Source organism: Lepisma saccharinum, chromosome 6 (genome assembly GCF_977018435.1).
Source record: "Lepisma saccharinum chromosome 6, izLepSacc3.1, whole genome shotgun sequence".
Lineage (NCBI taxonomy): Eukaryota > Metazoa > Arthropoda > Insecta > Zygentoma > Lepismatidae > Lepisma > Lepisma saccharinum.
In genome coordinates this window covers 10,516,717-10,532,960 of record NC_139234.1, presented here as the reverse complement: position 1 = coordinate 10,532,960, position 16,244 = coordinate 10,516,717, and the positions used below count along the sequence as shown (strand labels likewise).

The 16,244-nt window shown below is 35.5% G+C and overlaps 1 protein-coding gene across 2 annotated transcripts in view; it reads right to left on the bottom strand.

The window, feature by feature from the left end:
* Window positions 1–16,244, bottom strand: part of Syx1A (Syntaxin 1A) — a 184,361-nt gene that overhangs the window by 27,403 nt on the left and 140,714 nt on the right. The window contains exon 9 of one of the 2 annotated variants that reach the window (XM_083123495.1): window positions 6,089–6,179. The exons of the other annotated variant lie outside the window; for it this stretch is intronic. Coding sequence (XP_082979621.1) covers window positions 6,099–6,179 — 81 coding nt within the window. The 3' untranslated portion in view covers window positions 6,089–6,098. The remainder of the gene's footprint in view (window positions 1–6,088; window positions 6,180–16,244) is intronic. 2 annotated transcript variants of the gene reach the window in all.

The following is a 16,244-nucleotide window of genomic DNA, read 5'->3' as shown; positions in this document are numbered from 1 at the left end:
CAATCTTGTAAACCTTATTAACCTATCTGCTGTCTATCACAAATGTATTTCACAACCTGGAGTACATTTTGATGTCTGCAATTTAGAACTTGACTTTCGTGGTAAGTAATTCTCTACCGTCTACTATAATAAATAAATCAAAGTGTACATATCTCATATTTTGTAAATGCGAAATGTCATTGTTAAATGTTGCAAGCTATTTCTTATTCCACCGTTAGTTCCAGATTTAGCCACAGCAGTCTGGAAATCAGCGTGAAACGTGTTTCCCACACTTCCAAGGTCAGGTGAACCCTTATCAGTTGTATTGGATGCCTGTGAACATGTTACTTCATACGTCATGGTACTGTGGTGTATTTCTTCCCCTTCCCCTTTTACCTTGAACGGAAGTTATCCCCGACTGGGCACGACGAATCAATCACAGAAAAGCAGACTGTCTAGTAAATCGCATGCCATGTATTATTTTGAGCTCCTAGGTTTTGGAAAGTGAAATAAAAAAAGTATGTAACATTAATTCATAATGGTTGACTTCTTTGGGTATTATTTCATGACTCTTTTCTACTTACTCCAATGAAACTTTTGTCTACTGTTTTCAGTAGATAAGTAGGTGTTTTGAAACATCTATGTTAAGATTTTTTAAATTTGAATTACAATTTGTGTGCCTGAAAACTTAGGGTATTTTACACCCGTCACGCTATACGGGGTCCAGCCCCTTATCATGACAAAAATAAAAGCGTGTCTGAAAACTAAAATATCCTTACCTGGGTTAAAAGCTTAGCCTGTAAAGCGACAGACAGTCAGCACAAACAACGACAACACACACGCAGTCCTACAAAGATTATACTAACAGTAGGTCCAGTCACCAGAGCCTCGTTAGTCTGCAAAATGCAGTTCAGGGTGTACTACATGGAAGTGAGGTTGGTTTAAATTTTAAATAGATATAAAAACAAATTGTTAGTGAGGAGGAATAAAAAGTTATATTTACAGCTAACATGCTGAGCTAAACACACTACAAGGGTGTAAGGGATGACCTTCCACGAAGTATGTATACCCAATTGTTGCTTCCACGTAGTACACCCTGGACTTCAGTTTGCAGACGAACGAGGTTCTGGCGACTGGCTCCATGGCCAGTATAATTTTCTGTGTTGTCCTGTGTTTGGTCCTTGTGGGTGCTGAGTGCCTCTTTACAGCCTCAGCTTTTAACCGAATTCAGAATATTTTAATATTTTAGTTACAACACGACGTTACAGTTATGTTATTTTAGTTCTGGTAAGGGGCTGGACCCCGTATAAAGTGACAGATGCAAAATAGCCTAAGTGCTGACGCACCCAAAATTTTGAATTCAAATTGAAATTCAAACACACTACATGCAATATTACATGTGGTACTGAAGAGAATATTTCACTTGTAGTTCCTCAACTGTAATTACACATTAGGCCTACTGAAAGTGTTCAGTAGGTAATCATTGATTTTGAGTAGATTTCCGAGAGACACAGTAGAGTACTGCAATTGATAACAGAACGACGATGAGAATGAAACAGAGGTAAAAACAATGATAATGAAATGCAGAAGCGACCTGGAGCAAACAGGAACGTAGAATGTCTGGCAGCGAGACGCAAGAGTTGATCAAGCGATTGTAGCATCAAATTTAGCTTAGAGCTCATAATTGATATTTCTACATGAGCTCAACATACAAGTTACATACAATGAGAGAATTGAATTGAGTTTACATCTCACGTGATATGAGTCGAAACTATTGTTGCAATTTGAACTGTGAAGTGAATCAATATTCAATTCGATTAACTAGTGAATGATGATGTGCTGAGATTTTGTAACGAGATGTGCCAAATGGCTGACAGTATAATAACTTATGGACACATTGATTTAATATATTTGAACAATCTTATAACGTACGATTTTGCATGAAATGTTATTGCTTGAATCTACATCACTTCATTGCAAAGGCTACAAGGCATTTTATGGGGTGTAAAATTCTGTGTTCGATTCACCGTTCGGTTAACTCTGCGATTTTTATTTCTTATTAAACCGAAAAATTATTTATTGCATTTTACTTATTACGAAAATTCGTATATTATTTGCTTTGCGAAATGTAGAGAATATATTGTTTTTCATGCTTTTTACAAGAATACAACTATGCATGGTGAACAAAAAATAATGTAATATAAATACTATTCACAAAAGGATGTCAATAGTATTTATTTGTTTTGTTTCTTGATAATTTTCCCTAAAATAAAAATGTATAACTTTCGCTGTACATGACATTTCGTCGAATATGACACAAGGATCATTTTTATGCAAATCCTAGTAAAATGATGAGAAATTCAAAAAAATATTCTGAAAAATTATTTTAAAAAATAACATTGAAAAATCATTAGAAAGGAGTGTTATTTTTTAAAAAATATATATAACATTTTTATTTCTTTCAATTATTAATAAAATACAATACTTAGTTGCTATATATAATAATAATAGGGGTAATCGAGCAGAAGTCAAACTTATAATCTTCGGCGTGTAATACTGATAGCCTATCACCGAACCACTTTACCATCATAAAATAAATTGAAGTTTTTTCCTCGGAAATTACTGGCTAGTGCACGCTGGAACCTTGCCATACGAATATCTACCCTACCACTACAAGAAGCCACGTCACAACCTCAATTCTCGAAGCTGTAGCCTCTCCATGTAAAACGATTGCGTCGTAAATATAGTAGATTTTGCTTAAATGTTTTGTGACATTCATACCACCTTTATTTCATTTGCTACAAAGGAGCGTTTGGGTGTGTTGTTTATAAAGAGGCGGGTGGGGATTATATTTCTAATGCATATTGAACGAATTGGTCTTAACTCATAATCATGCCGTAAGAAGGAACGAACTCGTGGGGTAGTGGTTATCGCACTGGGTTGTCACTCTAATGGTCGTAGGTTCAAATCCGCACGGTGGCAAAAACTTTTCGTAAGCTTTATTCGTTCCCATTGTTACTATTTGAATTAGATTTCTTTGAAAGTAACAACGTAAGATTATAGAATTAACTCTATCTCTTTCAAAATGGTAATATGAGGACAGGTTTCTTCTTATAAGAATTGGAAATTTTAGTGGTCTCAACGCATCTAAAATCCAAAATACTAGATCGACGTTATTTTCTACTGAATTCTAAATCCACGTTATACACAGATAGGCTAATGGGGCCTGGACCTATAGTTTAAAGTGAGATACGAACCACTATGTGTCTCCACTTGTTATCCTTCACTGAACGTAAAACAAACAGCTCTCCGCCCCCATTTTTAAAACAAATTTACATTAAATATGGTATTTATAAGATAATCATCATTGATTTGATTGTTTTTATTACTGAACGTCAAATAAAACATTTTCCACAATCACCTCTTCGTCCCATCTCTCCCAATATCTTTCTGTCCCTCTCTTTTCCCCTTTTCCCACCCCCCAACACATGTATCAAAATAAATATTTTCTTAGGTTTGTATGTGTATAAATATAACATTAAATACCCCCAAAAATACTATTTATTTTCTACTTTCCGTCACCCCTCTCCCACTCCCACAACCCCTCATTATTATTGGCGTTCGCCAGACCAAGTGGTAATGTATCGACGTCTTGTAATCGGTGTGTCCTTTTCCGAGTTCCAGTCAGACCGCATAATGTTTCAGATTCCAATTTAAATGTATTCCGAGTCGTGATTAGCCTATGTGTGCAAAAAGTGATGTTAAAACGAACTCTTGACCTAAATTATACAAGTTGTGTATTGTCTTTCAGCTGTGGTTCCCTCTTTTTGCGAGAAATAACGAATTAACCTAATCATTAACTCAACAAATAAAAATGCATCTCTAAATTAATTAATGAAAACTGTTATTACACCCAAACCACTATTTTATCGTAAATGTAAATGAAATGTCATCTCACGTAGTGAAAACAATGTGAAAATTGTTCTAATGAGTGATATATGATTGTCAAACACATACATGAATACATTATATTAAGCTCTTGAACTATAATTGGGACAATTTAATACTAATTTGAAACGATTAAAAGTATTAAAACGACAAAGTAAACTTTTGCGCAATCTTTCTGCCGATTCGCATTATTGAAACAATATTTAACCAATGGGGACGTTATCTCATATTTGGAAATGCTGCATTGGTTGAACTTCCTGTGGACAAGACCGTGAGTCACGCCTCCTGCTCCTCAGAATCGAACTTCACTCTGATTGGAGGATCGTATATTTCACAACACTTCCTTGTTTCAGAGCTACCAACATAATTTCGTAAGACGTTGGACTTAGAAAAAATCCATGCGACAAATTTTTTTGTACATGACTGTACCAATAAACCACAATATCCACATTAACCCCCTATTGGTGTATATGTGAGTGCGGTGCTCACCCTAGAATGTAACTGTAAGTTTTTCAGGGCCAGGTAATGTATCATTTTATGGTCTTGTGTATTGTCTTTCGTAACGTCTAAGGTCATATGATACCAGTTATAGATTGTAACACTGTTCACAATCTTCGCAAACATGTCATTTTGATGACAGCCTGATGACACAGGTATACCAACCGCATAACAATTTTCTGCCCGTATATTTTATTTCTATGTACACTGGATTTGTGTACTATTTCTGGCTAATTGAACTTTCAAACCTGATATTTGTTACGAATGAACAACAGCAGTTCTGTGCATGGCTTGCTGAACTGAGTGATGAGAAAAGAGAAGACCTGGGCAGAGTATTTGGGATTCTCAGGGCTCAGAAGATAATGTTGTTGAGGAATTATTGAAAAGTGGTGATGATAGCAACACAGAGCAATCAACTTATGAAGATGAGTCTATTTTTACTTGTTCTTTTTCCTCAATATATTGGGCAGGATGAAACTACGAAGTTGAATGTATAATTGTATTATCAACAAGTGTTAAATTAATGAATGTATTACTAATGTTATGCAAATTAATTAACATCAAAAGCAAATTCGAAATAAAATTATAAAAATTATTGTGCTTTTCTTGATAATTTATCTCCCATAATAGGTAATGAGTAATATTGCAATACAAGAATATAATTTTGTTGTTATATAATAAATAAGATTAATTTTAACTTATAAGTGATATATATTAGGCAATACATATTTATAAACTATTTTTAATATGACCAATGCAAAAACATCTTCGAAAAAATGACAAAAACAATGAAATTCAAATGTGAGGGCCACGCTCACACGTATACCAACCGTGTTACTCCGAAACACGTATACCAGTGAAGGGTAAACCAATACAACACCACTTAACCAATTTATTAAAAAGGTAAAGCTACTCCCTGCATTTTGGGCATGTGGAGGCAGACTCCACACATTCACAATCTTGGCCATTAGTGGCTGGGTGAACCCCAGAACTCCTTCATACGGGAAATTACTGGAAAATTCCCATCTGAAATCACCAACCCTGGGAATCAAACCTGGGTCTCCTGCATGACAGTCACGACACCATACTAGCTAGACTACTGTGGCTCTTAATCAGTGTCGCAATAATAAGAAAAAGGAGAAATGTAGGACCCAGACAGTGATAACATAACTAGAGAATAGTATATTGAAAAATGTATAAAGACTATAGTTACCGAAAATATTACTCCCTCATTCAAAAATAATAGTTGCATTTCTGCAGCTAGCATTTTATTGGCACATATTGCCAGACAAAGTTGTGCATACCGCCTATAGACCAACATATGTTTTCTATTCCTCTGACCACCAAATGCTCAATTCGCTGTGCTCACTAGTTTCTTAACCTTTGTTACTGGAGTGAACATGCTTGTTGGAGAAAGGTGACTAGATGGAGGGAGTATGTAATTTATATGTTAATATTATGAGGTAAACAGTGATAAATGACTGCTTATTTATGTATATAAAAAAAAAGATGAACAGTGGAATTTACACAAGGAGCTGCAAGAAAAACAAAGAGTTAAGTAAACACTTACACACAACACACAAAAGCTGATTAAAAAGGTACTCAAAGGAAACCAGCCTGACAAGACGGGTGCGGTACAGAGAGTTGTAAACCAGAAACTCACTGAAACCTCTTCATAGTCCGAAGTAGCCTCCAATTGTGGAAGCCAATACAACACACAACACTCCGACACATATCATGATCATTATCTTCTTCTGCAAATGGTAAAAAGTTGAAACAAATTAGTAAAAAAAAAAGGCAATTCAATACATATATATACACCAAATATTTGAAAGAAAATATTGATACAATTAGAAATACTGCAATATTTTATAACTGGGGTTGGCATACAAGGAATTCTTGTACTTATATTCTGTCTACAATTTTTTTACAATTTCCAGGCACACCAAACTTTGATAATGTTTATACATCTCTGCAATATAACATTTACTGGACAGCCCACATTGACCATCATTTACATGTTGTATTACAACCTTTTTAACTTTTATGGCACATATATTTTTAAAGCTGTAGTCTCTAACATATAAGTACCCATGGTTTTTAAATTCATTCCTGAAGAAGCCAAGTGAACTTGGTGAAATAGAGGATTACGTCCAACTTTACAACAAGCCAAGGTGAGTACTTTTTACAATATACTCAAAGTATGCATAGGAGTGTTGGAATTACAAGTTTAGGAATTTGTGCTCAAAGATTGATCTTAAAATGCATTGTTTTTGACTGGAAATGTGTAAATTTCACATTATTTGATATTTTCTTACAAATGAGAAATGAATTGGAAACATGTTGGCGAGCAGATTACTCACAATTTTAAAGTCCAAAAATTGGAACCGATATGACCTTGCGAGGATTCATTTGACCCTACAAATAGGATAGGAGAATACCACTTCCTTCATCGAATAGTGGTAACAGACGAGCCTGAGAGGAAAGCCTAATCGGAGTGGCACCATGAAAGTTCCAAGAACCCAGCAACATTAAGGCGATGCTTATTGTTGTCTGTGTCACACAGTGCTGAAGGAAGTTAGCATGAACAGTGAGTATTACAGTAACTTTCTGGAGAATCTCTTTCGTCTGGCAATTCATTGGAAATAACCAACACTTCTGGTGACATATCCAATTATGCTGTTCGACAATGCAAGATGCCATGCTACAAATTCTGTGGAGCAGTTTCTTCAGCAACCCCCTCCCTCCCTCCACCCATAGACTGTATATTGCAATGATAACTGGTAGCTCCTCAAGCTAATAGATCCACTACAGGGATTTTGCTTCAAAATGATCAATAATATAGTGTAGGGAATGGAGTGGTACCTCAGTGATATATGAAAAAACGATTCCACTGATAGCTTGAGGAAGTTGCCAGTAATTTGGCAACATACGCTACACTTGGCTGTAGACAATTATGAAGGAATGCAGCAACTTCGTCATCCACAACAATGCAGAGTTATGAACATGAAATTTTTTGAATGATTGTGTCATATATTTTGGGAGTGTCGGTTAAAGCAATTTAGAAAACCTTAATTTATGTAAAAGTATATTATTAATAAACAAGAAACAATTTTGTAATTAGTGTTTCCCATGCGGGTGAGAGCTTGAGAGGTTGTGTGCCAATCAAAACGTAGAAAATTTGAAACTGGAAGCAAGAACAGCTACTGTTGATATGCTGCAAATTAACACTCAAGTGATTTGCACTTATCTGAAAAAATATTTTGCAAACCTTTCATGGTAAGATCAGTAAGGTGTACATTTAAGATTTTAATTTTGAGGAAGTTATCTAGTAAGGTGATACACTGGTAGTGACAATCTTGAATGGTTTGTGCTCGAGGGGCCAGTGATTAGGATGTGCACAAAGAACCTCAGCCTGGGGCAAATCCGGTTCATACGAGGGCAAGTGAAACAAAAACCTGATATTTTTTCTTCCTTCCTGGTAGATTTTGTCATGTAGAGTCCCATTAGTTTGGATTTTCCAGCATAGCACTAAGTAAAAGGTAAAGTGCTCCCCTGTGCATAGCACCACGCCATGAAGGCGTATAGGGGGTGTGGGGGTAACGCACTAAGCAAGTACCTGAATACCTCCAGAAAGATAATAATCTTTGTGTTGTGCATGCAGTCACTTACGCATCATCTACCAGACTGTGAAAGTCTCATTTGCGAGCAAAGTGACACCCAGACCAAACGTTCTCCTCCATTTATAAATTTTGCATTCTTTCTTTCATTTTGACAAAATCAATTTCCAGAATTTTTCACGTAATTTTAAAATAAATTCCCAGACCATTCTGTCATACTTTTAACATGCCAATAATCAGATTTCAGGTGTTAAACTGTACCTTCTATTCAAGAGAATAAAGTGTATTCAACATTGTTCAAAAGAATGCACAAAAATAAGCTATGGAACCATTTGTGCATATATATATCTTCCATCAAGTCTTGGTCATGAAGAAAATGGAATTTACTTCATTCCTGAATCCTGGCATGTACAAAGAACACTGGACTTCCAAGTTTTTTGGGTGGATTTTAAAAATGCACTACTACTCCATATTTTTTTCATTCATTTGTTGCTTTCCGTGACCAGGGTTGTTCAGGCCAGTCACAGAGTACCTTTTATTCTGGTAGACATGCATAGCAATATTGAATTTCAATCTGCAAAGGTTTTACATGTCCAGAGTTGAATAGTCCATGGTGTTTCAAGAAGTGGACTACTACAGCAAGATTTAAAAAATATAACATTTACTTACAATGTTCTTGTAAATTGAACTTGTATTTTATCCACATTTGTGAATGCCTTAATTAAAATCAAGTATAAATGTATCAAACTCCTGCTAGAAACACAAAATTGGAATTTTGATCAGGTTTAGGTGGCATTGGAACCAGTATGTCATGATCTTAGATTTAGATCTTGTTTCAAACACCAGATGCCATAAGAAAACTGCCGAGAGATCTGCAAGATTACTGACATTTTGTGCTTAAATAAACTACGCAACATATGAAACATATGCAGACTTGTTTTTCATGCAACCAACTAAAAGTTGAAGCTGGTTGCATTTTCTCGAATGACTGTTATATTGAATATTTATGTTGACAGCAGATGTAAAATACTGTACTATGTTCTAATTTTAATTCCTGTAACATATTGTTGACAGGTGCTATGTTCCTTTTCACAGCTGTAAATACATTCATATCCATTTCCAGCCATGTATTCTCAAGTAATGCTAATATTTCTACATGTGACAAAGGAGTGCTTGCAAGTAAAAAGTATTTCAGAAATGTATAACTAGTTAACATGTTATATGTACTAAGGAACAAAGTTAAAACACACAACTTTGCTTCGTTGGTGGTTCTAATTTTCAAATTGCCCTCAATTCTTCTTCAGGGATGGAAGATTAAATACAAGATGAAGTAAAAAGGTTAAAAGGTCCCTTGATCACTTTGGTGATATGATCAGCAGTTTTTTATTCTGCTCACTTGTTCATGGAACATTTTAATCTATGTTAAGCGGTTTTGACCTTTTTTCACATTCCTGAAGAAAGATCGACAGTGATCACAATTTATGACTACCACAAAACAAAAGTGTGCATGTTACAAACTTGTCCGTTGTTTTAATATGTTGATGACATACAGTATAAAATATTACATTTTTATGTTTCACGAAGAGAATGAATTCCACTTTTTTTAATTTATTGTTCCAAACTCCAGAATGCTCTAGCTTACTGAGAATTCTCACCATTTTCATATAAGTGAGAAAATTAACTCTTCTAAATAACCATATCCATTCAGTTGTTGGTTTGTAAGTGTGTGACTAGACATAGCCATTCCTTTACGAGCAACCAGTGTTACTTACCTTTCACAGGCCAGCTGCACACCTGATCTGATGCGACGAGTCATTTTTGTTGCAAATCGAATTCTGGAATGTTTAATATGGGGCTTTTATCGGCTGCCGCATACCGGACGAAACATTTGACTCAGGTCACGTTGCGACAAAACAGTGAATGTCGGTGGAATTTGGTCTCGCAGGAGCACAATGCGACAAAATGTTCTGTGCATGTGTCAATCGTTTCTCCTTAGTGCACCACCTGCATGTGACTAATCACTGTATCGTTTGACAGCACACATTATATGTAGGTTTGATGGTGCGGTCAAGGTTAAAAATTGAGTTTGATCCAGAGAAGACAACTGTTCGACTAGTTACCATAATTAGGACAAAATTGATGTGCTATGGAATGAAGTGGCACAATTACATTACCTTAAAAAAATAGGTCCATTGGAAATTATCTGGTATTTGGACAGAGAATGTAGTGTACAAAATGTATCGTAAATTGCACAGGAAAACAATCTTCAGGCCAGTTTGATATTAATTGCTAGAATAACTGTGTGTTTTTAGTTCACCAATTAAACTTTTTCCTTTTTTTGCAGGGGGTCCATCTATTGCTAGATTCATGTGTAAACAGGAAATATATTTACAAGAATATCTACTCCCTTTTGAGAGATATGAAAATAGATATGAAAAATAATTAGAAATAAAAAACCAAACAAAGCTATGAAATTGATTACTCATTTCCTCACACAAAAAATGTGTTTCCAAAGCTTCAATGGCTTTCATGTTTTCACGTATATGTTAGCGATTTTGGATAGAAGTGTGGTAGTAATGAAAATCAATGTTTGTTGCCTGGAATAATTGGCTCCTATGGGGGTATCCCTGATTTCCCCCGTACTTCGTGCACACTGTTGTGTTACACCCTTCCCAACTTCATTTTTGTTAGCAATTTGTAAAGTTATGTTGTCTCCTCTGATTCTTGTATGAAGAACACAAGACTCGCTTTGTCTCTCATCGCATTGCGTTGCGTCGTGTTGCATCGGAGTGCCGGTGTGCAGCTGACCTTAGAATGGAGAAACAAGTTCTCACGTAGGTTTGCAGCTCTTTACTTCCATGTTGTTCTCCAGCTGCGTTTCTATCCTGTTTTTTCTTCAGGTACAGTACATACTGCACAGCACATGGTATTTACTTACATTTAGTATATTATTTTAATAATTGTCCTTTTATTCACAGTATGACTGGATATTTTGAGAGAAGTACATCTCACATGTTGATTTCCTTGATTCCTTAACTAATAATGTAATACTTCCTTTTAATGAATCTGTTAAATTTACAATCTTCTCTAGCTCAGTGGAAACCCTACTAAGTAAGTCAGTTTGTAGTCTTAATTGCAAACATACTTGTCAGTAGCTGACCAATGGAGAGAGAGAAGGGGAAAAAAAAGCATGTGGGGAAAAAAACAAAATCAGGAGTCCACCATACTTAAATTACTCTTATTTTCACAATTAAACCATATATTTCATGTATTTTACCAGATCAATCCTTAAAATTTGATGTTAACTGATAGTAATTTAAAATGTTGGTTGTGTGCTTTGTCATTTTCCATATAAATTGCATAGAGATAATACAAAACTCGCTACTTTCTCAAAAGAATTATATAAAACATGCAAATAGACGTACAGCATGCAGAAAAGGTTTTTGAAAATACTGAACCTTATGTTCAAAAATTGATAAAAAAAAAGTTCAAGAAATATGATATACATACCACAAACTCACTTAAAAAAAACTACAATGTCACAACTATGACTACAACTTTCATCACACTTGCTTTACATAAGCAAGACTGTTTATACACTGTAGAACATTAACCAAGCTGCAGTCTCATCCTGGTATTCTGGGATACGATGCAATCGATCTACTGAACCAGCCCTCATTCAGTCAGATTTTTTGCTTTCACAATTGTAGTATGTAGACTTTCACACAGGTAGACAGGAATAAGCACAAAAAAAAAATCATGTGAAGCCAGGGTTGGCTCTCTGTTGGTGATAGTGCTAAGGAGCTTTCAAACTGAATTGACGTGACATGTGTCACTCACGAAATGAATCTTCAGAAATGAATGCAACCTTTCACACCAGTTTCTCATGACAAACTGCATGAGCAACATGTTGCTTGCATGTCACTCACACTAGGTTGTTTTCTCAATAGTGTATTGTGCTGTCTTGGGTCTCTTGGTTGCACGTGTACTGTGAATGATTTTTTTACTGACTGGAGGTGTCCTTGCAGCTCGTCACTTTGGTCTGAAAGCTGCCTTACAATATACGGAAACCCAGATTTATCCCTGGCTTGCATTAATATGTCCTGTGTCTTAAATAACAACAATGCATGTGTGGAATACACAGATTTCCACAATGGAAAGTACACGAAGTAGAATTTCTCGTTAAAACAGATGTTAGCATTAATAAACCAGAATTCCCAAATTCAAATCCCTGTCATGCTACAATCCTTACATTGAGAAATGCTCAATACAATACCAACCAATGCAGTATTAGAAAGTATAGTGTATCATTAATAAAGTGGCTTATGTAAATAATTATTGCTGAAAAAAAAATTCTGCTCCCTCTGTGCATTTAATATTAATACAACAGTTATGTAAAAAGTGTATTTACATTTGAACTGTACCACCATATTGTTCTCAGGAACATGGTCCAGCTTACTAGTGCAACACAGACTTTGCTGCCAGAACTTGAATGAAAGTTCCTTTTTTCTTCTTTTTATTATTATTATTATTATTTGTGGAGACAGTGTGACACACGTCTTGAGAATGAAGCAAGCTGCTATGTGGTTGCTGAATTCTTAACCATTGCCATCCTGAGCGGACACAAAATTCAAAATTCCTCATGACACAGTGGCATGGTTAACCTTTAGGTGCCCAAGCGTCTCGATCGAGATACCCAAAAGTAACCCTCAATTGCCCAAGCGTCTCGATCGAGACGCTGTGTCAAGGTCGTTTTGAGAGTGAGAATGGGGGTAAATTTTCATCCCTCTGCCCCACCAACTAATATAATAGTCACATTTGTGACAAATATTCACAAAGCTAGTAACTTTGTGCTTTCAAATGTCACCAGTACAATCATTGACATTACATCACTTATTGTTAAAAATTTCTATCTGAATCTTATTAGACAAAAAAAAAAAGGAATAAAAGATATGAATGTACTGGATTCTCGTTTCACCATTTCTACATTTAAAGCTTGCACAGGAATGATTTAGAGAACTGCTTTCAAAAGTTCATACGTCAAGCTCAACTAAATATTCACTGAATTCAAATATTAGTCCCATAAAAACTGTTCGTTTATTTACGGTCTTAAAAGTTTTGGACACAGCACTAATGACCATTTTATATTGAAACTATAACAGCAACAGCAACAAAAAACCAAAATGACACTGAAAAAAGTTACATATACTTTCTTAACAATTCTCAGAAACTTTCAACAAGAATATGTTGACATTTCGAAGTTAATGTATAAGTGCAGAAGCCTATAGAAAAATGAAAGTTGGGGAAGGAAGAACCTTTGTCATATAACAAGACTTCGAACAAATAAAGAATTTCAGTAGAAGTTGTTTTTCGTTTTTCTTGCCCACCAATCTCTATTTTAACTACTATAGGTTAATCAACAGAAACTTGCATATTTTGCTTTTAGCTACACTGTGTCTACTAAGTTCTTAGACTGGCAACACTGTAGCAAGGCAAATGCTGCCATCTGGGCATTTCGTACACGTATTACATAGTCACACGTGGTGAGTGTGCAGTGAAACCAGTGTCTGTTTCAGTGCAATCTTCAGGGAGTTACAGCTTTTGAATTAGTGTAGTGTTGTGTACCCTCATCATGGATTTCAAAACAGTACAAAGAGTGGCAATTAACTTTTGTGTAAAACTTTGTAAAACCCCTTCAGAAATCATTGAAATGTGAAAACGGTTTTCAGCAATGAAGCCTTTTAATGGTCGGGAAGATGTGGCAGATGATCCCAGGGAGGGTCGTCCCTCCACCAGTTGAATAGACGATAATGTTAAGGAGGATTGAAAAAAACTGCATGAAAACCGTGCACAGTCACTGAGGATGATAGCGGCTGTGTATAGAGCCATTTTGGAGTGCTTGCTAAAGAGACTGTGATGCGCGAGACCAGAGCTGGTTGAATCCGGTGCTTGGTTCCTGCAGCACGACAATGAGCCAAATGACTGTTAAACCACCCACCTTATTTGCCAGATTTTGCACTGGCCAACTTCTTTTGGTCCCCCAAATTGAAGTCCCACCTGAAGGGCCAACGTTTTGACACCATTTTGGAAATTGAAGAAGCTGTGGAGAGGCACCTAAACATAATCCCAAAAGATGATTTCCACAGGGTGATCCAGCAATTGTACAGCAATGGCCCTGAGCGTGTGGACTTAAGAGGGGTGTATATCGAAGACAAACTAAGGCTTATGGCATACATATTTACACTTTTTATTAAGCCAGTCTAAAAACTTTGTAGACACACTGTGTATCACACCACTAGTAAATTTTGGGGAAAGCAATTAGCGAGAGAAAATTGATAAAACTTATTTTGTTTGTATAGAGTTACTGCTAGTAAACTAGAAGATACAACTACTACTAATGCACAATTTGGCATTTCTCATAGAACCCTTCCCAATTAGGGTTTAGGAGAGAACTTCATTAAAATGTAGACATGGTGGATCTTTTTAACTGAGATAATGCTGCAGTTGTTTCTTTCATAATTGAATATATACTTCACTTACCATGAAAATACTGCAACCACACTGAAAAATTCACTATGTTATTTTGTGTTTAGGTAAAAACAGTTTAAGGGTAATACATAAAAAAAGTCAGTACTTTGCAATGCGGTGTGTTTGTACATGTTCAGATAAGAAACTGTTAAAAGGGGATACTTGCACAGTTCATAATAATGAACAACAAAACTTGTAGGTAACGACTTTTTTTGTTGGCTAAATCCCCACGTTTTTTTAACTGTAAAAATGGAAATACAAGCTGCATTTCAGAAAAACTCCCATGTTATTAATATACTTGAAACAAGTACTTACTTCATCTATAAATTTAATCAGTTTTGTTAAAAGTATTTTGTCAGCCACTGCCAGTATCCACACTGGAACTTGTTGCCTAAAGTTTATCAGATTCACAGATAAAGTAAATAACTGCTGCACATATGTTAATCTCTCGCCACATTTTCTGTCCCTTTAAACATGAACTCCCTATTTTATGTTATAAATCTAGAAGGGTAAGCAGATGAAAACTTTGATTTTCACACAGCAGTGTTTTGAATGTAGGGTTACAAAATTTATCCACCCATCTGACTGTGAAATGATGCCATTATCCAGCTTTCTCCTCCATTCATTAACTTGCTGGTGTGATGGACATGCATAGGAATATTAATTTTTCATTTGCTGAAGAATTTCTGTAGGTTTCAGGCTTCCAGAGGGCAAGAAACCACTGCTCTTCACAGGTGCAAATGTATAGTGGAACCTTCCATCATTAAAATGACATTTCTGTCCTACAATTTTCATGTTTTCATTTGACTCATCTTCTACCCCTTCACAAACATTCAACCCAATGTCCCCAATTCTATACCCTTTGTATCGAGAAAACTTTTATAAATAACTGAAAAAACACTCCCATCAAAATTGAGCTTACCATTTGGCAATCATATGAACAGTCAGTAGTCACAATCTGATGTATGACAAAATAAGATACCATGCCACATCTGACACGAGATTGGAGATTAGTTAACAATACATGAGGGTCATATTTTCTACTTTCAGGTTAACAGTTATGAGGAACATGTATTCAAAAATACATGAAAGACAGGCCAAAAATATAAATATACAGAAATATGGAACTTATCTAGAAAACATGAATGTGAAAAACAATGGATTTAAAATATCAAACAGAAAGAACATTCTTTGTGAAAAATAATAAATAATGAACTAAAAAAGGAATATTGTAAAATAAATTTATTTACAAGAAATACATTCAAGTAACAAACTATAATACAGGCTCAAAAAATGGTAAGAGGGAACTTTTAGGTATACGACACAAAACGCAAAAACAACAAAACGAGGAACATTATGTACTTACAAAAATTCACATCAGCCACCTCGGTATCTTGAGTAACATACACACGTCTCCATGTCTTCAGAACTCTACAACGCCACCATGCAGTCAGTCTGGACATAACCAAGTTTTTTTTTGTTTGTATTTATGGCACAGTGCCCCTTGTACTTAAGGGCAGCAGTTCGTCCAAATGCCGAGTTTATATATTTTTTAAACACAATTCACATCATAGAAATATGTCCTGTCTTTATACAAAATTATTAATACCTTGAGTATTGCATATGAACAGCGCACGGAAACAGTTTAAAGATAGAGAGAGAGAGAGAAGA